At 33.8% G+C, this 26,636-nt stretch overlaps 1 protein-coding gene and 2 pseudogenes across 1 annotated transcript; 2 read left to right on the top strand and 1 right to left on the bottom strand.

Moving 5' to 3' along the window:
* The first annotated feature begins 10,839 nt into the window (after positions 1-10,839).
* Positions 10,840-11,658, top strand: LOC18049403 (annotated as a pseudogene).
* Positions 11,659-15,388: 3,730 nt separating this feature from the next.
* LOC112100040 lies at positions 15,389-16,857 on the top strand (annotated as a pseudogene).
* A 4,140-nt stretch (positions 16,858-20,997) lies between these two features.
* Positions 20,998-21,852, bottom strand: LOC18049402 (germin-like protein subfamily 1 member 17). The gene is made up of 2 exons (XM_006443235.2): positions 21,701-21,852; positions 20,998-21,590 (listed from the first exon to the last, which is right to left on the bottom strand). The coding sequence occupies exons 1-2, from the start codon at positions 21,822-21,824 to the stop codon at positions 21,040-21,042; spliced, it is 675 nt and encodes a 224-aa protein (XP_006443298.1). The 5' UTR covers positions 21,825-21,852; the 3' UTR covers positions 20,998-21,039.
* Positions 21,853-26,636: the final 4,784 nt, after the last annotated feature.

The raw sequence follows: 26,636 nt of genomic DNA, 5'->3' as shown, positions 1-26,636 counted from the left end.
GTTGATTGATTCGGAGATCCCTGCTTCTTGGTGTAGACCCATTTATTGCCAATAGCCCTTTTCCCCTTTGGTAAGTTCCCAAGTCTGGTTTTGATGGAGAGATTTCATCTCTTCTTCCATGGCTAACTTCCATTGATCACTTTCACTACTGTGTAATGCTTCACCGAAAGTGCTAGGAATGTCATTATCAATAACTGGAAGTGTATAGGTTACCACCATGTCTTTAGTAAGCCATCCGAGTTTCTTTATCTCTCTACTTAGCCTCCTTATTGCTATAGAATTGATTAGTGTTAAAAATTGTATATTTATTAAGGGATAAAAATGTTATTTTGTGCTATTAATGTAATTTATATTTGTAATTGTCTAACATATTGTGAATTTCTAATTATTTTTCTAAATATTTGATTTTGTGTATTTTTGTGTGTTTATTAGGTAAAAATAATAATTTCATGCATTTTGAGGCTCCGAACAAATGTATGGATGTCAAATTTGAATTCCGGAAGTTCAAGAAATTATGTCATTGTCGAGGAGGAGCTGAGACTTTTGTTGTAAATTTTTACGTTTTTACCACGGTAAATGTGGTAATTGTAAAATTATAAGTTTTTATCATGTTAGGTATGGTAATTTTTAGTTGAATGTGTTGTATATGCTTGAGTTGATAAGTTAGATTTATGTTTTATTAGTGGAATTATTAGTGGGACAAATGTAAGGTTAATATGTAATTAGATTTTTTTATTTGTGTGGTGTGGATTTATCATGTATTAGTATAAATAGAGAGGGGGGGTGAACACACCTCTACACACCTTCTCTTCCCTTCTTTCCCCTCAAATTCTTCTTCTCATCTCTCTTGTAATATATTTTCAATCAATAAAATTAGTTTTATTTCAATTTTCAAATTCCATTTTTTTATGTGTTTTTCAATTGTAATAATTTCCTTTATTTCAAAAATGTTTAACTAAATATTCATAGTTAGGGGAAGGTGAAACTCTTAGTAAAAAATATGGTTTAATCAAATTCTATTTTTAATTTTATAAATTAAATTGTTTTCTATTTAATTTTATCCATATTTTATATTTTGAAATTTTGATTTAGTGTAGACAAAAATAGGAATTTGGCACAATAAATTCTTAATATCTTAGTATAAAATATGGAAAAATTGTATTTTGATTTAGTGCAGACAAATTAAGTTTTGGCACATTAAATTCTTAATCCACAATAAAATAAATGGGAAAATGATTTTAATTTATACAATTAATCTTTTGGGAAATAAAATAAAAATAAAAAGAATTTGTTAAATTGTATTTATTACTAAGAGTGGATCCATAACCCTAACTAATTCAATTTTATACTTTTTCTTAAATAAATTACATATTTATAAATTTTTTTTTTGGATAAACTTCAGTAAACAAATTAAATCTTTTCTCTGTAGTTCGACCTCGGATTCACCGAGATATATTATAACTAGGCACTCTTATACTTGGGAGAAAATCAAACACTTTTAAGTCGTGTCAAGAATCATCATTATTTACATCATCAATTGTTTCTTCTGGTGTCCCACAAAATGAAGATTTAATTTGTTTCTTCATTTTGTGGGACACCAGAAGAAACAATATCTTTTTCAACTCTAGGTGTCACCTCCATAGTTAAACCATTCTCTGATGTAGAACTAACTGGTACATATGGAGTTGCATCAAACTCCACCCGCTACAATACCTATGTGGTCTTGTTCTCCACTTGTTGAGAACTTGAAGTTTTCATCATTGAAGCTTCATCAAACGTAACATCTCTGCTACGCACAAACTTTTTGTCTTCGATATCCCAAAGCTTGAAGCCTTTTACTCCACTTTTGAATCCCACAAAGATAGCTTTTCTAGCACGAGGATCCAATTTACCATCTTTGACGTGATAATAAGCTGAACACCTGAATATACGAAGGGAATCATAGTCTTGTGCATGCTTTCTAGAACACATTTCCATAGGAGTTTTACCTCCAATTACAACAGAAGGCAATCAATTTATTAAGTGACTTGCGTAACTCACAGCCTCAGCTTAAAACTTTTTATCTAAACCAGCATTAGATAACATACATCGTACTTTCTCCAGCAAAGTACGATTCATACGCTCAGCCACACCGTTATGTTGCGGAGTATGTCTCACCGTGAAATGTTTTTTAATACCCTCGTTCTGCATATTTGCAAGAATGGATTAGAAGTATATTCACCTCCATTATCAGATCGTAATACTTTGATCTTTCTACCAGTTTGAGTCTTCACTAATTTCTTCTATTTCACGAAAATCTCTAGAATCTCATCATTTGCTCGCATGGCGTACACCCACACATGTCTAGAGAAATGTAACAAAATAATAGCTTCCAGCAATTGATGCAGTCTTGGTTGGTCCCAATACATCACTGTGAACATATTCAAGGATCTCACGAGTATCGTGATTAGCTGTACCAAACTTGACCCTTGTTTTCTAGCGTACTACACAATACTCATAGAAATTTAATTTACAGGTTTTGGTACATTTTAAGAGTCTTTGCTTCATCAGAGTTTGTAAAAACTTCTCTCCAATATGTTCCAGTCGTACATGCCATAGCTTGGTGGTGTCACTGTACGCCTCAGCAACATTTACTTCATCAGTTGTATCTCCCTTCAAATAGTACAAATTGTGATGCCAAACCCCTTGCACAATCACCATAGCCCCATACGTGAACTTCATTATGCTATTTTCAATAGTAACCTTGTAGCCTTTAGCTTCTAGAGCACCCACCGAAATTAGATTTTTCTTTAAAGTTAGAAAATATCTAACATTTTTCAGTTTTCTGACCATTCCATCAAACATTTTGAGCCGAATTGTTCATATCCCTATTATGCGACAAGGTTGATCATTCCTCATCACAACTGTACCAGATTCCAAATTATGAAAATTCGTAAACCATTCCTTAATATGACACAAATGATAGGTTGCTCCAGTATCAAGTATCCACTCACTCGAACTAGCCACGTATGCTACAGGAGTAATACTTCGTGAATAATCAGAGTCCTCATCTTTACGTGTCATGTTTACTGCTGCTGGTTTCTTTCCATCTCTCTTTTGAGCCTTTGGACAATCTTTCCTCCAATGGCCCTTTTCATGACAAAAGACACACTCATCTCCAGCTATATTTCTGCTTCTCGATTTGGATCGAGAATTCTTTCCACCACGCTTCTTCTTTTTCTCCATTGCCCAATCTCTGCTCACCAAAGCTTCAGACGATGCTCGTTTAGAAATTTTATCATTATTCTGAATCTCCAAGTTAGTCAATGTTGTGCAAACATCTTCGAAGACGATCACACTCTTCTCATATATCAAGGTAGTCACAAAATGGCTATATTCCTCTGATAGTAAGTGTAACAAAATCATAGCCTTGACTTCATCCTTAATATTTTCATCAAAATTTTTCAAATCAGCAAGTAACTTTTCAATCTTGAGACATGATCATGCATTGACACCTCAGGCTTCATTCGAAAGCCATATACTTGGCTCATTACATGAAGACGATTTTCAGGACTTTTCAGCAGGCACTTCTCCTCCAATGTACACCACAAAGTCATCGTACACTCCTCATCTTTCACCAAGTATTTCACCTCTTTGGTCAAACAAGATTTGATTTGACCACAAGCTTTCTCGTTCATACGATCCTAAATTTCTTCATCATACATATCTCTTTTATTTTTCAGAACAACATCGAGATCGATTTGAATAAGGGCATCCATAACTTCGCGCCTCCACATGCCGAAGTTGATTTTCCCATCAAACTTTTCAACATCGATTTTCTGGCCTCCTATAACAAGTGCTAAATAGAATAGCGATTTGACAAATCTCGCCTCCCACCTGAAGTGTCTCCTGAAATAGTATCGGTAGATCTCTCCCCAATTTTGGAAGTTTTACCTTTTATCATTTTCTCAACGACTTATTTTCACTTGAAAAACAGTCACTATGATGTTAATTTTGCTTGAATAAATGCACTAGGAAAGTTCCCAGGAAACTGGACGGGAACTCGATCCCAATTAAAAACCAGAATCCTTAGACTCTTATCGCCTTGTTGATAGAACTTTCCTAGACATGAAAAAATACACACTACTTACAATAGATTGTCTCCCAAGTATAAATGGTCGTCTCCACCATATTCGTGAACAGTACCGTATACGTGAACAATGTCGTATCCCCTAAGTACGAACTGTCGGCTCTGATATCACTTGTTGTGCGCGGAATGGGAATCAAGCGCACCGAATAATCATAGAAAAATAAAGGACACAAGAATTACGTGGTTCGGCAATATGCCTACGTCCGCGGGAGCAAGAGAAAAATAATTGTATTATTAACAATTATCTTTTGAGTACAAATTTGAGTAAAGAAACCTCACTTTTCGAGAATCCAAATACACCCAGTACTCTCACACACACTCTCCAATTGCTCACACTCTCAGGACTCTCAAAAGCTTAGAAACTTATAAGCTTAACAAATTTTTGGGATGCTTAACAAATGAAAAACTCCCTCTATTTATAGGAAGTATTTTGCACTATTATAAATTCGGCGCTCACCAACAATTTGCCAAATTGTTAAAGTTGTTGTGAATTTGTCAAACTGTCACATGCTTCACCAACTCATTTGGCTTCATTTTCCATGATTCCATCCACATGCTTCATCAATATTTCCAATATTGCGGCTAGAAGGTTATGCATGTCAAAAAGCTATTTTGACTTTTCAATAGAGACATGTTAGAAAAGCAGTAATGACACAATTCATCAAAAGTTAAATGTGGCCATCCAATCCTCACCTCATCAGTGACCAAGTAATCAATGTAATTTTAAACATACCTATTTCATTCCCAACTTAATAATTGTAAACTTGTAATATTAAGAATACATTTTTTGAATTCTTCTACTATTATAATCTTATTATTAGGCTTTGTTTGGTAAAGTTTTATGATAAGGCTTATTCAAATAAAGCTTTTATTAATAAAAGTTTTACAAGTAGAATGTTATCAAAAAAATTTAATTGTTTAGTTGTCACTGAGAGCATTATTAAAAATTATATAAAATCATTTTAATAGACAAGTTTTAAAGTTATGAAAGGGATGTCATTATATTGTGAAATAAATAACGGAACATTTTAGTCAATTTAACTTTTGAAAAGGGCCCTCCAACCTTTACGTCTTAAAGCTCAAAATTTAAGTTTTTACTAGTTGAGACAAAAGAGTTTACTTAATTCTTAAAAACTCTACTTAAAATACAATCAAATAACAACAATAATTTTAAATAGGGTGTTCAGAATCCAATCCGATCCGCTCAATCCATCTAATCCGTAGAAATCTGATTCGTAAAAAATGTGATTCGTGGATTGATGGATTAGATTGGATTGAAAATTTGGAAATCCGTAATCGGTGGATTGGATATGGATTTACTTCTATAAATCCGTAAAAAATCCGTGAATCCGCAATATATATATATATATATATATATATATATATATATTTATTTATTTATTTAATAAAAAAAATTAGGCTTGTGAATATGGCATTATACTTACTAATAAATAAATAAGTTAAAATATAGTTACATTAACATCAAATTATATCTTATCCAATAATAATATAAAATAAAAATAATTAAATAAAAAAATATAGCTTACTAAGTAGTTAATTTTTATATACTGATATAAACAAATGATTTTTTTCTTTTTGACGTATTATATTTTGAAACTTTAAAAGTATTTTCTAACTTTATTTAAACAATTAATTTATTTAAATCTTATTTAATTTTGAATTTGATCAGTAGTAAACTTATTTTTATATTAATTTTTTTATTTAGTTAGTTCGTAGATAAGACATAATTAAAAATTTTTAATCTGCAAACCAATCCGTAAAATTGTGGATTGGATATGGATAATTGAGTCAAATCCGCATCTGATCCTCAGACGTATTGATTGAATTTGGATTGAGTTCATCAATCCGTGGATCGTATTGGATTAAAAATTTATAATTCACAAAATCATGGATCGGATATGGATTGATATCCAATTTGTAAAATTCGATCCGCGAACACCCCTAATTTAAAAAGGAACTTATGATATTAAATAAGTACTTATGACCATTAAATAAGTCATACAAACATGCACTTTGTCTAATATGATGCGCTCTTTTTTTTTTTTTTTTTTTAATTCCCCCGCTAAAAGGTATGGAGGGTGCTATATGGTAAAAAGTCTCATGTATACTTCAACAGAGTAATTCGAACATAAAAGTATAATATTAGAAATGCAATAGGTATTTTGAAAAATTATGGACTAAACGGTAAAATGTGTGACCGGAAAGTCTAGAATTATATTTAACAAAAATGTGTAACTATTCATTACTTTGATATAATGTTTCTAGCTTAATTTTTTATCTTGCATTCTAGAAAGGAAGATTAGAGTCTTAATTAAACAACAAAGACTAATTCATAGTAGTTACGTGCTGCAAAATTTTCTAGCAGCATATCCTAGAAAAATTAGCCCTCTTCAAGATACACTCATATACAGCTATTGATAACCCAATAGAATCTTTGAGACGATGTTTCTACCAGCATAATCTGGAGTTATATCTGGCTTATATTTGAAAAAAAGGGGGATAAATGATCCAAACACTTAATTGCCGCAAGCCTGCAATACACTAGTCAATAATAAATTGTTGAAATAAAAAGCAAAAAGGAAAAAGAAATGATAAATCGCTCCTAGAATTATACAATACTCCTGGCGGCGTTTTATTATTTCCATGGCCATGGATTATTTTTTCATTTTCTCAGAAACTTTTTTATAACTTACATGGGTCAAGCAGCGAGTGGAAAGTTCGAACGGAAACATATATTAACATGGTTGTCGGAAAGTGATACGTATCTTAAATACTGACATGAATGCATTTTAACTAATTAAATGGTTGCTAGTTTGGTTGACAAACCTTTAATACTACATACAATATAATTAACATATAAACCCATTAAAAATACACAATTAATGCCCTTACAAATAATTCTAAAAAGCCAAGCGTAGAAATCAAAGAAAACAAATTCCCACGACTACCTGAGTAGAGATGGCCAATGGGCACGTGACACGACACATGTCCGTATAGCATAGCACAACACGAGCACGCTTCTGTGGGGCACGCGGCACAGCACGGCATGCACGTGGGTTGGGCCGGGCTTAGAATTTTAGGCATGCGAGCCTTAAAAGCACGACACGATTAGAGATGGGCTAAGTACGGCACAATGAAAAAGCTCACAATAAGCACGTTTTATTTTTTTAATGAAAATACACTTAAAATTTTATGATTTTACAAATAACCTGAAATTGAATTTTTAAATTCATTTAATTCTTAGTTTAAAAAAATACTATAATTGGTTTATATTGATAATTTATTAAATAAATATTTTTTTAATGAATAAAATTATAAATATCATGATTTTATAAATATGCATTAATATTATTGTGTACTATGATCTATAACTCCATGTAAGTCCAAGTTAACATTTAAGTTAACCCTTAAGAAAAATTTATCAGTATTATTATTATTGTTGTTGTTGTTGTTGTTGTTAAGTATTAAAAAAAATCTAATACTATGAAGTCAAATTTAGTAATTAATATTACGTTCTCTTACGATTATTAATTTATTTTTATTGAATATGGACTTGAGTTTTGAATTTTGATTCTATTAAATTTGAATAAAGGCATATACCTAAAAAAAGTATATAGACTTGAAAAAAGTATGCTAATAGCTTGGCATGCGCTCTTAAAAAATTTAAGAAAAAAAAGAAAAAAAGCTTATTGGGCTTTTTTTTTTTTAGGCACGACACGTGTGGGCACAGCACGAGTGGACATGGCACAGCACGAAACATATAGTGGGCATGACACAACATGGGCACAAGCATGCATAGGCCTTGCTGCCGGCCCGACCCATTGGCCATCTCTATACCTGAGTGACTCAAACCCACTCATATGATTGGAAGAAGAGATTATTATTTCGTGATCAATTCAGTTTGTTATTCAAAATAGATAATGAAACTAATTTTAATTAAAAAAGTGAAGACATAAGAGATTATTATTTTTGTTTGCATTATAATTTACTAATATTTACATTAAGAAATTTACTAAAGGGTTGTCTGTTTTCGTAACTTAATGATTTAAATAACTTAATTTTAATCAATTAAGTTACACTATAAAAATAATGTTATAACTTTTAAAATAATTAATGTTAGTCACACTATAAAAATAATAAGCTATATAAAGAATCAATTAATCATGTGTTTGGTAAATGTTAATATTAAAATGTTGTAGGAATGTAAATGAATGAATTGAATATATTGTTAAATAAAATTTATTTACACATTTATAAACATATAAATAAAATATTTTTAGTTGTGTATATATAATAATTGATAACTAAAATAAATATTTTATATTATTAATCGTATTTTTTATTTTATTATCTCAATATAATTGATAACAATTATAAAAGTGATTCTCGAAATCCGATTTTAAAAAACTACTTTTTTTATTTTTTTAAATCTGGTGTAAGATAAGATGATTTTATTAAAAATAAATTTTTTAAAAAATTTAGCAAACATTAAAATTAACTTTTAAACTTTAAATTATATATATACCAATTGTCATTGTAAAAGGATATCACTACCTCTAACAAAAAGTTCCGGCTCCAGCTTCGAATTAACCTGACCACTGAAAATAAGATGGAAGAATTTTGGTTCCTTCTGATCCCAGTATTCACGTTTTTTCTTGAAGCAGATGATTTGATGACTTCAACGCGCAATGAAAAAAAACATGCGCATCATTGACTTGGTAAAGCATTTATAGAACTAAGAATGCTCAAAGCACCTACCAAAATTGCTATGAAAAGGAAAAACAAAAAGGCTAATAGTGGCTCTCCATTAAGTCCAACAACAAACCAATCAAGTCCGGTAACATCGATATCCACGGAACATGACTCCCAACTGTTAGTCTGTTGCCAGAGATATGAATTTCTTTCTCACCCATTTTCATAAATTCTTTAACTCGTTTTCTCAAATGAGTTGAGTAAATTGAAGAAAAGTACAAAGTCAATTGAAAAAATGATGGATAAAAATGGAAAAAGCAGTGACATGTATAACTTGGTAAGGGAGAGAAAGGAAGAAGATGAGAGGAAAAAATTATACTTTAATTATGCTTTCGAAAAGGCGTTAAAATATTGTTTCTTATTTTATTTTATGGTTCGTTTAGAAGATTAGCGGAAACGTGTATAACCTGTTTTGGGTTTTATTACAGTCAGCCAGGCTTTGTTTTGTATGTTTTACAATTTGCATCTAAGATGTGACCCACCGAACAAGTTGTACACGTAAATTTTGAAAACAAAAATGAAAACGAGGGCTGCAAGACATTCCGAACAGCCCTTAATTGTCCAATTGCATATACTTCAATATTTTGCAGATATTAGTCCTACAGGAAAATAATTTTATAAAAATTACTGGACAACTGTATTTTATGTTTTTTTGAGGGATTAGAATCCTTTCATAATCTGATATGTTCCTAAGTTAAAAATTTAAATATACTCAATTTACTGGTGGTTAATAAATTAAAAAATAAAAGTAGTTAAAACATAATTATATACCAGCACTAAGGGATATGCGGTACAAATCTTTAAAAGATCATGAGAATTCAGATCAAGGAAATAGGATCCTCTTTTAATTTAATTTATCCCTAGTTTTTAATTTTTTTAATTTATCCTAGAGTTTTTAATTTAATTTCTCTTGAGTTTTTAAAGATTTTATACCACATGTACAAGGTAATTAAGATAAATGAGTGATGTTTGGTGTCATAGTTACATATAAAACTAATGTTACTGCACAAAACTATCATACTACGAAAACTTTCGTTGGATGTGTACTTTTTAAAATTCTTGCTGACATATTAAGTTCTTTGCTTCCTAACATTATCTCGTCTCAACAAACGGTTTTCATCAAGGACAGACATTCATGAGTGTCTCAGCTCTATTTCTGAATGAATTAATCTGCTCAATCGCAAGAGTCATGGAGGGAATGTTGCCTTGAAGATTGACATTAAAAATGCTTTTGACACTCTTGATTGGAACTTTTTAATTCATGTCTTCGTTCTCTCTATTATGTTTTAATTCATGTTTTGTTTGATATTGAGATATTGTAGTTCAAAAATGTTATAGTTGTTATAAAAAAAATTATAAGTATCAAATAAAAATTGATAGTATATAACAAATAACTTTTAAATAATAATTTTAACAAAAAATAATAAAAATATTATATGATTTTCATCATAAAGTATAAGATAAAATATATAGCTCTTAGGCTACAAAGGCCTAACCACGATAACAACCAATCAAGGCCTTCATATGGTTAAAACAATTTATAGAGAGTGTTCAACAATTTTTCGAAGATGGTATAAAATTTTATGCAGTAACATTGCTGCTAAAAAAATGAGTATCAAATGGAATAATCTTCTCTTAAAGGGGGCAATGATTATGTCCATGTTAAAAACTATGTCATAGACCAAGTAGGCAAAAATTTAATTTATTATAGTCAAATATGGCAATTGTGTACATTGATTAAACATATTGTCTTCAAAATATAAATTAAAAGAAAGATAACCAATTGGGACTCAGTAAGTCTTGACCTGCTTCGAGTCCTAAGAAATTGACACAGACTCGTTCACGGACTCCCTTCTATAAATAGGCTAGTTTCCCTCGCATTATTCTCAAATCACAACACTTGATTATAGTTTGAGATATAAGTACATCCTGTTAATTAATCACCATGAAGGCAATTCAATTTCTTATAGGTTTTGCTCTCTTGGCTTTGGCTTCTTCTTTGGCCCCTGCCTATGACCCTAGCCTTCTTCAAGATATCTGTGTAGCCATCGATGACCCGAAGGATGGTGGTACGTAAGCTGAACTGATGAAACATATAATTTTCAATATAATTTGTGCTGCTAGTTAATTATTCTTTTTTTCCCCCTTTGTGTGTGTATGTGTGTGTGTGTTCTTGTAGTGTTTGTGAATGGGAAGTTCTGCAAGGACCCCAAGCTTGCGACAGCTGAAGATTTCTTCTTGTCAGGGCTAGACAAGCCTGGAAACACAACAAATCGACTTGGTGTTAATGAAACACATGCAAATGTTGAGCAAATTCCAGGACAACACCCTTGGCGTATCAGCATTCCGTATTGACTATGCGCCGAATGGGCAAAGCCCGCCTCACATTCACCCCCGTGCCAGCGAAATACTGTTGGTCCTGGAAGGAACTCTTTATTCTGGTTTTGTGACATCAGACAACCTAAATAACACACTCATCACAAAAGTTCTGCATGAGTGAGATGTTTTTGTGTTTCCAATTGGTTTGATTCACTTCCATGTCAACATTGGAAACACAAGTGCAGTTGCCTATTCTGGTCTAAACAGCCAGTTCCCCGGTGAAATTACCATAGCCGACACGATCTTTGGAGCCCATCCTCGAATCAAACCCGATTTTCTTGCCAAGGCATTCCAGTTGGACCCAAAGGTAGTGAAAGATCTTGAGAATAAGTTCGGTAATGGCAATTAGGAGAAGGAATTAATGAGCTTTAATATAAATGGCCTCTTCACCAGTGGCTTTGTTGTTCTAACTCCATATTATCATATCGTAATGTACTAAAAGAGGTTTCTTATAAACCTTTCTCCAAGCTGATTGTAGCCATATAATAAACATTATTTACTGTTGTTTTTATTAGCAGCTAAGCCTTTCCCATGCCTCTCCTTATACATATATTTTGTCCGTACACACACACACACACACACACACACACACACACACACACATATATTCTAATTAATCTCTTCATTACTTTTTGTTATGCAAAATCTGATGTGAAACAGATTATATTAAGCCCCAAGATCAATTGGTAGATGACCAATTGATGTCGCTTGATAAGAGCAGACACACATAATGTTGAATATATGCATGCATGAAGCAAATAATTGCATGTGGTTATCATGTAACTTTTTGACTTTTGGCATAATTTGTTGACCAACCAATGCTGTTTCCCATTGCTACTTTGAGCAGCCAAAATCTTGGTGTTATTACAATTGCAGATGCAGTATTCGGATCTGATCCACCAATTGATCCTTATGCTCTCCCCAGGGCATTCCAACTTGAAAGCTCCCCAAACGTAGTGAAAGCTCTCCAAACGTAGTGAAAGCTCTTCAAGCAAAGTTCGGGGCTAACTAGTTGCCTAGTTACATAGTTTAGCGCGTGTGTGTATGTTCTAATCAGGGATTTTAAAGTGTAGGAAGGTTCGAGAAAGCTCTTAAACCATTCGGTTTAAGGTTATAATTTCATAATGCTCTTAAATTGTGGAGTTTAATATCTTTCTCCGACTTTCCCACATTTTAAAAATCTAGACCCGAAAATTACTATATATATATATAAACAAATGATATAATGATCAACTTGTATCCGCGTATATGAAAATAATGAATGTCATAGTTCTTACGTAACTCGCATGGAATTTGTAAAATGTTTCGAAGGAGGATTTTCTCTTTTTAATAAACCAGATAAATATATCATAGAAATCTAAAACGATAAATAAACAAGCGAAAATACTCTCAAATACGTACAAAGAGAGCTAGATACTCCAATATCCTCACTTTCATTAGCTTTCTCCCAAGTTATTAATAAAGTGGAACTATTTGAACTCATTAAAGTATTCTCTTCGCCATTTAATTATGAATTGAAAAAATCGAACTTAGTTCGAAATTATATAGCAAACATTGGATTAGAATGCTTTTGGGTTAGGAAAGGCAATTTAAATGGATTTTGAAGGTTATCAGTTTACATATAATCAAGGATTTACTTCTGACCCAATTCTCCTTACAAGTTTTTAAGCTTTGTTAATTAAAACGGTTGGCATTTAGAGAATACTTTGGTCAACTTTATTTGTTCAACGAATCTACAGTTTGTTTCACCTTTGCGCTATGCCCATATATATTCGGGAAAGCTTGTGCATGTCCCTCATTGCTGCTTTGTTAATGATTATAAACAGGTACATCTATGATATTTTTGGTAAGAGTAAATCCTTATATGGTTTATATCACCTTTTGTTATCCTCCTTCAAAAGCAGGGGAAGTTATCTTCGTAACAATTTGTATATAATTGCAGATAAATATGGATGTGTTGGATCCAAATTGCCAGCCCAAACGATCAGATTATGGTCTCCCCGAAGACAAATTTATATTTGCTTGCTTCAACCAGTTATACAAAATGGATCCTGAGATCTTTAATATTTGCTAATACTTGGATGATCCCGAATTTGTTTGTTGACTATGTGTAGTTGTATACAATTTGGCTTCTGAGATTCATGTGATCGTGTGTTTTAGGTGCAATATTCTTGGACGAGTACCTAACAGTGCGCTTTGGATCCTTAGGTTCCCATGCAGCTGCAGGAGAAATGAGACTCCGAGCATGTAAGTTACTGTTTAAAGAAATTCTCCTAGGACCTCTTTCCAGTTATTTTTCTTGTTGAAGTCCCTTGACATTTACCTCTCCTTCCCATCATCTCTTATTTGATCAATTACGAAACTGAATATGCGGTCTTGATTGGGTTTGCCAAGATACCTCTGCCCCTGCAGAAAATGGCGACTAGGGTTGCCGGATTACTCTGTCTTGCAACTGGCCTTGGGGAAGAGATGACTGTCAACAGGTAGGCATTTTTTTTTAAATTTCTTTGCCCCTGTACAAAGCCTTAGACAATACTTAATTGCTGGTGATGAACAATGCAAGCCCTAGCACTTGCTGTTTTGTTGGACTTATCAATTGTAAAGCCATATGGGTTTTATTTCTACGTTTGCATGTAAAGTATTCATAGTTAACACGCAAAAGGCTTTGATACAGTATGAATTAGGATAAGTGAAATGCTCTGTAGTGTGTTGCTGTGTACTTTCGTTTCCTTTTAACTACGTTGATGGAAAGCTGAATTTTGACATTTTATATTCTGACGATCCTATGAAGGAATATGAAGAGAGGGCTGTATCTTTGGCATTGGATCGGCAAAAGCTCCAGGCCCTCACCAACAAACTTAAATCAGTACGCTTGACATGTCCTCTCTTTGACACAGCACGATGGGTGAGTTGAAACTAATGTTTTCCATTGTTTTGCGGTTCTTGCCCATTTTGTGAAAGAAGTGACTTATAAATGGATGCTATTTTTCTCGGAAATTGCAGGTGAAGAATCTGGAGAGGTCATATTTCAGGTTGTGGAGTCTCCATTGTTCCGGGCAGAAGCCCCAACACTTTAAAGTAATTGAGAATGACTTCGACTTCCCTGCGATTGATAGGTAGACAGGAAGGGAAACGGGATTGTAGATAAAAGCAAAGAGAAATAATAGAACGATGATTGTTTTATTTAGAAGAAGAAATGGGTTAACTTTATTCAAATGACGCTATGGTTGTGTTTGTGATGTCAGTGCTGATGATGGATTGTATTCTGTGTCCAAATGTGCTTTTCTATTTAGTGTAAAACCTTGGAGATTAGAAAAGAAAATAAATAGAATCTTCCTCAAGCCGTCAGTTCTATTAGGGTTGGGAATATTGGCACCTCACTAATCTCGTCATCAAATTCCCTTTTCAATTATATTTATTTTATTTGTGATAATGTCTTTATTTAAATTTTTTTTAAAACACTTTTTTATTTTTATTTTATTTTTTTAGTTAAAACTTAAAAGCAGTATTGTGTTATTCATTTTTAATTTCTTTTGTAATCTTATTATTATCTTACGCACAAATTAAAAGATCTTTTAGCCGATGAATTTTTTAATGTTAATTATTTGATAAAATTTATACATATGTTAAATTATACTTTAAAATTAATTTTAAGTACATAAATATTTAATCGATAAGAAATATGAAAGAATAATAGATTATTTCAAATTTTGTATAGTTTATTTTAATTAGATAAGGAGTAAAAGGTATAGAATTAACAAAAAAATAATTATAATTATAAGTAGGACTTTTTTTTTAAAGATAAATTATGAATATAAGTAATTTATTGAAAAAAAAAATTTATGTGTGATTAATTTTATTTGAATCGGGGTTTTGGAAGGATAATGAAGGAGTCCCGAACCTTGCGGTCTGGATATCCTTTTTTTCTGTTTAAAAGTCACGTCTGCTTCGAAGCTTTAGAAAAGCAAGATGATAGTGTAATAACTCTGATATAAGATGATCGTGACGGACTATGATAGGATAATTGGATCATGGATTTTTCATTTAATAAGATAACCACCATCGGCAATAAGATAACCACCATCGGCAATAAGATAACCACCAGCAGCAACTCTGATATACAAAACATTTATTTCAGAATACGGAATCTATCCAACATATAGCATGAAGTGCGATTGCCAGCTCGAGCAGTTTTTATTGCGGAATTCTTTCAAACACATAGCACGCATCCACATTCGACCTTCCAAGATGTTAGTTTCGCTATTCAGAAACCGAACTCAATGCCTCGTCCCGTCCTTCAAAACCATGACCACCGTGGCCGCGGCCAAAACCTCAAAAGACGATTACTTCGCAGATGTAAACCACATCGCCAACATAGTCCGTCACGACATATATCCAGAACGCACCCTCAACAGACTCAACCTCACCCTCATCTCAGAACTCGTCTGTTCCGCGACTGCCGCACTACTTCTGCTTCCGAATCCCTCCGCTTCTTATCGTGGGCCCGCTCCCGGCCCAATACTCCCCCACCTCCCTTGAATTCGAACAGCTCATCCTGACCCTCGCCCACCACAAACGCTGCTAGTCCATGTGGAAGACCATCGAACTCATGAAACCCGACAGCCTCTCCGTCTTTCCTCAAACTCTATCTCTCATCATCGAAGAGTTTGGTAAACATGGGTTGATTGATAATGCTGTTGAGATTTTTAATAAGTGTACCGCTTTCAATTGTCAGCAGTGTGTTCTTTTGTATAATTCATTGCTGTTTGCTTTGTGTGAGGTCAGGTAGTTTCATGGTGCTTATGCTTTGATTAGGAGATGATTAGAAAAGGGTTTGTCCCTGATAAGAGGACGCACACGATTCTTGTTAATGCTTGGTGTTCTTCTGGGAAAGTGAGAGAGGCACAAGAGTTTTTGCAGGAGCTGAGTGATAAAGGGTTCAACCCCCCTGTTCGAGGTCGTGATTGTTGGTTCAAGGGTTGTTGAATGCCGGTTATTTAGAGTCTGCTAAACAGATGGTTAATAAAATGATTAAACAAGGGTCTGTTCCGGATTTGGAAACCTTTAATTCGTTGATTGAGACGATATGTAAATCCGGGGAGGTTGAGTTTTGTGTTGAGATGTATTATAGCGTGTGTAAGTTAGGTTTGTGCGCTGATGTGAATACGAATAAGATTTCGATTCCAGCTGTTTCAAAGGGGTTTATGATTGATGAGGCCTTTAGATTGCTGTGTAATTTGGTTGAGGACGGTCACAAGTCATTCCCAAGCTTGTATGCTCCTATTATTAAAGGGATGTTAACGAGGGGCCAGTTTGATGATGCATTTTGTTTCTTTAGTGAGATGAAGATTAAGACGCATCCTCCAAATAGGCCTGTTTATGCAATGTTCATAACAATGTGTGGCCGCGGGGGAAGATTTGTTGAGGCGGCAAACTATTTGGTGGAAATGACCGAAATGGGGTTGACTCCAATTTCCAGGTACTTTGATTTCGCTACTGATGGGCTGAAGAATTGTAGGAAGCATGATTTGGCTGAGAAGATAGAGCAGTGGGAGGTATCTCTTCGGTCTGTTTGATGCATGTCAATTAGCAGTTGAAGACAATTCCTTACAAGAATTGCACGAATCGAAAAGAATTCTTTTGGATTCTCCGCGTTTCCACTCAAGAATGATGTGAGTTCTTCATTATGAGAAGTTAGCTACTTGTTGAATTCCAGGTTCCCATTTGTTTTTGGCATGTCGGCATTGTTAATAAATTCTTGTTAATATGTTTGTCACGTTGTTCTTTTTACAGCATTCCGTAGACTGTTGCTTTTTTTTTTTTCATGAAATATTTGGTTCAATTTATTTAGTACTTTAGTTTGAATGAAGCATGTTGGCGAATTAACGTAGAAAGAGGGATTTTGATTGTTTTTTCAGTTATGTGATGAAGCTTTGACCTAGGAACATCTACTGTAGTCTTAAAAAATATTGTTTTCTTCTATATCGATGTGATTAATTGGGTGATTTTTATCAAAGGTGTGTGAAAATTTTCTGTTTCTGATCAATTTCGGTTTTTTTTGTTGCAGATGACAAACCTCTATTTATTCTTATGCCCAAACACTATTGCGCGAAACTATTATGCGATAGGGATTAAAATTGCGAGACAGATGACCCTCGATAAATTTAGACAACTAGTAGAACTTAGAATTTAAATTTTTTTATTTTTAAATTTTTCTAATATTTCAATGTTATTCTCACATATTTAATTAAAATTAAATAATTCTTAAGAACATATGAAACATGTTTCTATAATAGGCCTAAAACGACACTTTAGAAAATACATGTTTATGTTAATTTCTCTTATACATTTATCTGTTAGATACAAATATGATATCAATGTGAGATAAACTCTTTCATAAATTTCGTGTTTCACAAGACCAACCAAAACTTTCACGAAATAAATAATTAATTAGTTAATCCGAAACTTCTTTGGTTAATGTGTTACATGTAGAATGTGTTTGAATACATTACTTAGCAAGCGGGTAGCTGATTTTGTTGATGAAAATGAAAACTGGAATTGGTGTTTGTTTAGCCACTTGGTGCCTAATAACATACTTTTAAAGATTGCTTCAGTTCATCCTCCTAAAGCTTCTCACGGACATGACAGTTACTTTTGGGGAGTTTCCTCTAATGGAATTTTCTCTGTAAAATCTGCTTATGAGCTTTTAGATGATCCTATTGGCAATGGAGATCGTAACTTTTGGCGTTTGGCTTGGAGTTGGAAGGGACCCGAGAGCATCCGTGTTTTTCTTTGGCTCCTCTTGCATGGTCGGTTGAAAACGAGGAAGGAGCTTCATAGGAGACATTTGGTTGTTTCTACTCAATGTGATAGATGTGGAGGGCCGGTTGAGGATATTCTTCATGCTCTCCGTGACTGTGTTACGGCCAGGAGGGACTGGTCTTATCTCTTGCCTACCCATCATCCCCCTAGCTTTTTTCTTTGCTCTCTTACTGATTGGCTGCAGATTAATCTGATGAGAAATACAAACGACACAAGTCAGGAGTATTGAAGAGTGTGTTTTGGAGTAGCGGTGTGGAGATTATGGTCTTGGAGGAATGACGTTCTCTTTAATCATGGCTCGTGGGAGAGTGGCTTTATTGCCACAGACATAAAGGTTCGAACACATGAGATATTACGCTGTATTCACCAACCTTTGCTTGGGAAACAACAGCGAGTGGAGACTTTGATAAAGTGGAAAGCTCCCATTTGGCCGTGTGTCAGTTTAAATACGGATGGTGCCAGGAAGGGGTCTGGACATGCTGGGGCTGGTGGATGGATTCGGGATTTCAATGGAAATTGGCTCATGGGCTTCACTGTTAACCTTGGAATGTGTTCAGTTCTCTCGGCTGAGCTTTGGGGTCTTTTGCATGGCTTGAGAGTGGCTTGGGATCATGGCTATAGACGGCTTCAAGCGGGAGTGGATAATAAGAGCATAGTGCATCTTTTGGAAAGGGCTCATCCTTCAGCCAACGAAAATACAATTCTTGTCAAAGCTATTCAGAAATTATTAGCACGCGACTGGATCGTCCACATGGAGCATGTGTACCGAGAGGTAAATAGTGCTGCGGACTTCCTTACTTCCTATAGCCTAACTACACCTATAGACTTGCATGTTCTTCTTTCTCCTCCCCCTGCTATTTTTGGTTTACTTTGTAATGATGCTTATGGAATTGCACACTCTCGTTTAGTGTTGCATTAGCTCTTCGTGAGCCCTTCTTTAATTAAAAAAAAAAAATTCATTATAATTTTAAACAAAATAAATTTAGTCTATACTATATTTCACTCATCAATGCGAGTTCTTTTCACCCTTCGGCTATTGGACTCTCGTAATTTAGGGTTATCATTATTATTATTGTTATTATTGGTCATAATTTTAAAATTTGTTGGGAAATCTGTGGATTTATATATTAAACATCTAAATTCATAATACGTATGAAATAAATTGCATCTCACATAAATATAAACAGTAATTTTACTTGAATTAAACACCCACATCCTATGTTATAATATTATGCGTAAGAAAACTTACACACTCGACCATTTTATTATAATTTGGACTTGCTGAAGTATATTATTCACTCAGATTTATCACCCATCAGTCAATTTATTAAACCATGATTATTGTAGAATAATCAATTATTGTTTGTCAACTGTAAATGGACCAACTGTTTATACTCAACCTTTATATAATTGTACAAATAGTTTATCTTTGTATAACTCAAAATTATTATTTATTCTATCAATCTTAATGAATTGGAAGTAGATGATTTTAATTTGCAAATGTTTCGCTTCTATATTTGTAACTATTTTTATTTAAAAAAATTCATTGAACAAATAAAGTTGACCAAAGTAATCTCTAAATGCCAACCGTTTTAATTAACAAAGCTTAAAAACTTTCAAGGAAAATTGGGTCAGAAGTAAATCCTTGATCATATGTAAACTGATAACCTTCAAAATCCATTTAAATTGCCTTTCCTAACCCAAAAGCATTATAATCCAATGTTTGCTATATAATTTCGAACGAAGTTCGATTTTTTCAATTCATAATTAAATGGCGAAGACAATACTTTAATAAGTTCAAATAGTTCCACTTTATTAATAATCTGGAAGAAAGCTAATGAAAGTGAGGATATTAAAGTCTCTAGCTCTCTTTGTATTTGATAGTATTTTCGCTTGTTTATTTATCATTTTAGATTTCTATGCTATATTTATCTGGTTAATTAAAAAAAAGAAAATCCTCCATCGAAACATTTCACAAATTCCATGCGAGTTACGTAAGAACTACGACATGCATTATTTTCATATACGCGGATACAAGTTCATCATTATAACATTTGCTTTTATATATATATGTATGTATGTATGTATGTATGTATGTAGTAGTTGGGTCTAGATTTTTAAAATGTGGAAAAGTCAGAGAAAGATATTAAACTCCACAATTTAAGAGCATTATGAAATTATAACCTTAAACCGAATGGTTTAAGAGTTTTCTCGAACTTTCCTACACTTTAAAATCCTTTATTAGAACATACTCACACGCGCGCTAAACTATGTATCTAGGCAACTAGTTAGCCTCGAACTTTGCTTGAAGAGCTTTCACTACGTTTGGAGAGCTTTCACTACGTTTGGGGAGCTTTCAAGTTGGAATGCCCTGGGGAGAGCATAAGGATCAATTGGTGGATCAGATCCGAATACTGCATCTGCAATTGTAATAACACCAAGATTTTGGCTGCTCAAAGTAGCAATGGGAAACAGCATTGGTTGGTCAACAAATTATGCCAAAAGTCAAAAAGTTGAATGATAACCACATGCAATTGTTTGCTTCATGTATGCATATATTCAACATTATGTGTGTCTGCTCTTATCAAGCGACATCAATTGGTCATCTACCAATTGATCTTGGGGCTTAATATAATCTGTTTCACATCAGATTTTGCATAACAAAAAGTAATGAAGAGATTAATTAGAATATGTGTGTGTGTGTGTGTGTGTGTCTGTGTGTACGGACAAAATATATGTATAAGGAGAGGCATGGGAAAGGCTTAGCTGATAAATAAAAACAACAGTAAATAATGTTTATTATATGGCTACAATCAGCTTGGAGAAAGGTTTATAAGAAACCTCTTTTAGTACATTCCGATATGATAATATGGAGTTAGAACAACAAAGCCACTGGTGAAGAGGCCATTTATATTAAAGCTCATTAATTCCTTCTCCTAATTGCCATTACCGAACTTATTCTCAAGATCTTTCACTACATTTGGGTCCAACTGGAATGCCTTGGCAAGAAAATCGGGTTTGATTCGAGGATGGGCTCCAAAGATCGTGTCGGCTATGGTAATTTCACCGGGGAACTGGCTGTTTAGACCAGAATAGGCAACTGCACTTGTTTTTCCAATGTTGACGTGGAAGTGAATCAAACCAATTGGAAACACAAAAACATCTCCCTCATGCAGAACTTTTGTGATGAGTGTGTTATTTAGGTTGTCTGATGTCACAAAACCAGCATAAAGAGTTCCTTCCAGGACCAGCAGGATTTCACTGGCACGGGGGTGAATGTGAGGCGGGCTTTGCCCATTCGGCGCATAGTCAATACGGAATGCTGATACGCCAAGGGTGTTGAGTCCTGGAATTTGCTCAACATTTGCTTCTGTTTCATTAACACCAAGTCGATTTGTTGTGTTTCCAGGCTTGTTTAGCCCTGACAAGAAGAAATCTTCAGCTGTCGCAAGCTTGGGGTCCTTGCAGAACTTCCCATTCACAAACACTACAAGAACACACACACACATACACACACAAAGGGGGAAAAAAAGAATAATTAAGTAGCAGCACAAATTATATTGAAAATTATATGTTTCATCAGTTCAGCTTACGTACCACCATCCTTCGGGTCCTCGATGGCTACACAGATATCTTGAAGACGGCTAGGGTCATAGGCAGAGGCCAAAGAAGAAGCCAAAGCCAAGAGAGCAAAACCTATAAGAAATTGAATTGCCTTCATGGTGATTAATTAGCAGGATGTACTTATATCTCAAACTATAATCAATTGTTGTGATTTGAGAATAATGTAAGGGAAACTAGCCTATTTATAGAAGGGAGTCCGTGAACGAGTCTGTGTCAATTTCTTAGTCCTCGAAGCAGGTCAAGACTTACTGAGTCCCAATTGGTTATCTTTCTTTTAATTTATATTTTGAAGACAATATGTTTAATCAATGTACACAATTGCCATATTTGACTATAATAAATTAAATTTTTGCGTACATGGTCTATGACATAGTTTTTAACATGGACATAATCATTGCCCCCTTTAAGAGAAGATTATCCATTTGATACTCATTTTTTTAGCAGCAATGTTACTGCATAAAATTTTATACCATCTTCGAAAAACACTCTCTATAAAAATTTTTAACCATATGAAGGCCTTGATTGGTTGTTATCGTGGTTAGCCCTTTGTAGCTTAAGAGCTGTATATTTTATCTTATATTTTATGATGAAAAATATATAATATTTTTTATTATTTTTTGTTTAAATTATTATTTAAAAATTATTTGTTATATACTATCAATTTTTATTTGATATTTATAATTTTTTTTTATAACAATTATAACATTTTTAAACTACAGTATCTTAATATCAAACAAAACATGAATTAAAAAATAATAGAGAGAACGAAGACATGAATTAAAAAGTTCCAATCAAGAATGTCAAAAGCATTTTTAATGTCAATCTTCAAGGTAACATTCCCTCCATGACTCTTGCGATTGAGCAGATTAATTCATTCAGAAATAGAGCTGATACGCTCATGAATGCCTGTCCTTGATGAAAACCGTCTGTTGAGACGAGATAATGTTAGGAAGCAAAGAACTTAATCTGTCAGCAAGAATTTTAAAAAGTACAAATCCAACGAAAGTTTTCCTAGTATGATAGTTTTGTGCGGTAACATTAGTTTTATATGTAACTATGACAACAAACATCACTCATTTATCTTAATTACCTTGGACATGTGGTATAAAATTTTTAAAAACTCAAGAGAAATAAAATTAAAATCTCAAGATAAATTAAATTAAAAGAGGATCCTATTTCCTTGATCTGAATTCTCACGATCTTTTAAAGATTTATACCGCATATCCCTTAGTGCTAGTATATGATTATGTTTTTACTACTTTTATTTTTTAATTTATTAACCACTAGTAAATTGAGTAAATTTAACTTAGGAACATATCAGATTATGAGAGGATTCTAATCCCTAAAAAAAAACATAAAATACAGTTGTCCAATAATTTTTATAAAATTATTTTCCTATAGGAATAATATCTGCAAAATATTTAAGTACATGCAATTGGACAATTAAGGGCCTGTTCGGCAATGTCTTGCAGCCCTCGTTTTCATTTTTGCTTTCAAAATTTACGTGTACAACTTGTTCGGTGGGTCACATCTTAGATGCAAATTGTAAAACATACAAAACAAAGCCTGGCTGACTGTAATAAAACCCGAAACAGGTTATACACGTTTCCGCTAATCTTCAAAACGAAGCATAAAATAAAATAAGAAACAATATTTTAACGCCTTTTCGAAAGCATAATTAAAGTAATTTTCATCTTCTTCTCTTCTCTCCCTCGTCGTCAAATCTTATCTTTAACTGTCTCATCTTCTTCCTCTCTCTCCCTTACCAAGTTATACATGTTACTGCTTTTTCCATTTTTATCCATCATTTTTCAATTGACTTTGTACTTTTCTTCAATTTACTCAACTCATTGGAGAGAAACAAGTTGAAGAATTTATGAAAATGAGTGAGAAAGAAATTCATATCTCTGGCAACAGACTAACAGTTGGGAATCATGTTCCGTAGATATCGATGTTACCGGACTTGATTGGTTTGTTGTTGGACTTAACGGAGAAGCATTATTAGCCTTTTTTTTTTTTTTTTCTTTTTCATAGCAATTTTCGTAGCTGCTTTAACCATTTTTAGTTCTTTAAATGCTTTACCAAGTCAATGATGCACATGTTTTTTTCATTGCGTGTTAAAGTCACCAAATCATGTGCTTCAAGAAAAAACGTGGAAGACTAGGATCAGAAGGAACCTCCATGTGTGGTTAGCCATAAAATTAAAATAACATTTGGTTAACATGATGATATAGAACCTATGTTTTTATTAAGGGATACCAAAATTTCCTTTTGACTTTAATTCAAAAAACTGACTTTAAAATTTTTAATAAATATAAATAATTTAATTTGTCTAAAATATTTTTTAATATATAACATAATTTTTAAAGTGTAAATATGATATTGATTTTAATAGTATATTTGTATTTGTTATTAAAATTTTAAATAAATCTTTTGATTAAATAGATTTTATAATTAATAAAATATATCTCATGTATTAATAATATTAAAATTATTTTATACAAAATTGAAAATAATTTAAACTTTTAAATATTATTTTAATATTATATTTTTGTTTATTAAAAAAATTTAGTTTCATATAATATAAGATTGTACAATACTAAAATATTTTTTTATATACTGAAATTATTTTAAAATGTATATATTGTTACATTTATTTTAACATATTTAATTTATACTTATTATAAAACATTAGAGTCAATCTTTTTTGTTAAGAAAGTCAAAAGGTATTATGGTACAAAAGGATCTTAGTGTCTTTTAGTGGGAACTTGGGGATTTACATGACCATTTTTCCAAATCTTGGGAAGAGACCTTTTCATAATTTACACTTAATTGCATATATGATTATATGATTTAAGCATAATAATTAAAATTTTAAAGTATACTATATTAATTTGAGTAATACTCGCTTATAAATAGATATTATATAATTTGTGGAGTAATCGATGTAAAATATGATGTATAATCAATTATTACAAATTTATTACACTATTAGTATACAATAAAATAAACTATCATTAAATAAGGCAACATCAATTAAGCTATAAATTACTTATCTAACTATATAAGTATATTGTTAAATAAATTTAATTTTTATGACTCATGAAAAAAAATTGCAATTTGGAGCAATAAATAAAGAGTTTTAAAAGAGCAGTCAATATTGTTGTTAAATTATAATGTTGAACTTACCTAAAAGAGAAATTTTTTCCTTTCAATGATTAATTTAGGAAGCAAAATTAATGTTTTAATATATTTTCTTTACTTTTTCTTGATTGCATTGATTTTTATGATTTTTTTTTTCACAAAATATTGTTTAATTTGAATTGAATTTATTGTGCTTAAAGTGACTCAGCTGAATTGGATTCAAAGTAAATACCAATTTACAAATCTTAAAATTTACAAATCAATTTTCACTATTCCTGGCAGTGGCGAAGCTAGCACAATTTTTTGGGGTGGGCTAGATTTTTTTAAAATTCAATTTACTTCTCAAAAACTTTATTCTATACAAATGAATTAATTAAAATACACCAAACAAGCAAAAAAAACTAAAAATAAAACTGTAAAAATGCAATGTAAATAAATAAAAACACTATTGACAAAGTTTTGTTCTACGATTCTTCAAAAAAGAAAACTGATATATTATCTTATCTAAATTGATATTGCCTGTGATAATGATGCATTAGAGAATTATTAATTATTTTATCAAAAAATTTGACAAAAGTATAAGCTAATAACTAATTCAAAAACAGTATGAGTATGCGGGTGTGGCAGAGCCTGGCAGTCACTCATGAGGTAGCAACTTCACCCGCCGGACTCGGAATGGGGCGAGACTGTGCGAGGGGCCTCCCTGTGCTCGCGGGGAGTCGCAGGCACAGCCGCGCCCAAAATAAGCGCCCGAAGGTCCGGGCGCCAAAGGTCCCCAGCGGAAAAAGGCCAAAACAACAGGTGGCCTATAGCCTTGGGAGGGGGGTGCGTATTTTTAGGCAAAGTTCGTCGGCCAGAATCGGAATGGGGCGAGACTTTGCGAGGGGCCTCCGTGTGCCCGCCGAGAGTCGCGGGGACAGCCACGCCCAAAAATAGGTGCCCGAAGGTCGGGGCGCCAAAAGTCCCCAGCGGAAAAAGGCCAAAAAAATGGGTAGGCTATAGCCTTGGTGGGTGGCACGGGCGAAGTTCGTCCACTGGACTCGGAATGGGGGGAGACTTTGCAAGGTGCATCCGTGTGCCCGCGGGGAGTCACTTACACAGTGGCGCACAAAAATAAGCGCCCGAAGGTCGGGGCGCCAAAAGCCCCCAGCGGAAAAAGGCCAAAAAAACTAGTAGGCTATAGCCTTGGGTGGGGGGCGCGTATTTTTGGGCAAACTTCGCCCGCCGGACTCGGAATGGGGCGAGACTGTGCGAGGGGCCTCCCAGTGCTCGCGGGGAGTTACAGGCACAGCCACGCCCAAAATAAGCATCCGAAGGTCCGGGCGCCAAAAGTCCCCAGCGGAAAAAGGCCAAAACAACAGGTGGCCTATAGCCTTGGGAGGGGGGCGCGTATTTTTAGGCAAAGTTCGTCGGCCAGAATCGGAATGGGGCGAGACTTTGCGAGGGGCCTCCGTGTGCCCTCGGAGAGTCGCGGGCACAGCCGCGCCCAAAAATAGGTGCCCGAAGGTCGGGGCGCGAAAAGCCCCCAGCGGAAAAAGGCCAAAAAAACGGGTAGGCTATATAGCCTTGGTGGGTGGTGCGGGCCAAGTTCGTCCGCTGGACTCGGAATGGGGCGAGACTTTGCGAGGTGCCTCCGTGTGCCCGCGGGGAGTCACGGACACAGCCGCGCCAAAAAATAAGCGCCCGAAGGTCAGGGCGCCAAAAGCCCCCAGCGGAAAAAGGCCAAAAAAACTGGTGGGCTATAGCCTTGGGTGGTGGGCGCGTA

This window comes from Citrus clementina, unplaced genomic scaffold (assembly GCF_000493195.1).
Source record: "Citrus clementina cultivar Clemenules unplaced genomic scaffold, Citrus_clementina_v1.0 scaffold_3, whole genome shotgun sequence".
In the NCBI taxonomy this organism is placed as follows: Eukaryota; Viridiplantae; Streptophyta; class Magnoliopsida; order Sapindales; family Rutaceae; genus Citrus; species Citrus x clementina.
The sequence above is the reverse complement of the archived record's forward strand: the minus strand, read 5'-3'. Positions and strand labels throughout refer to the sequence as shown.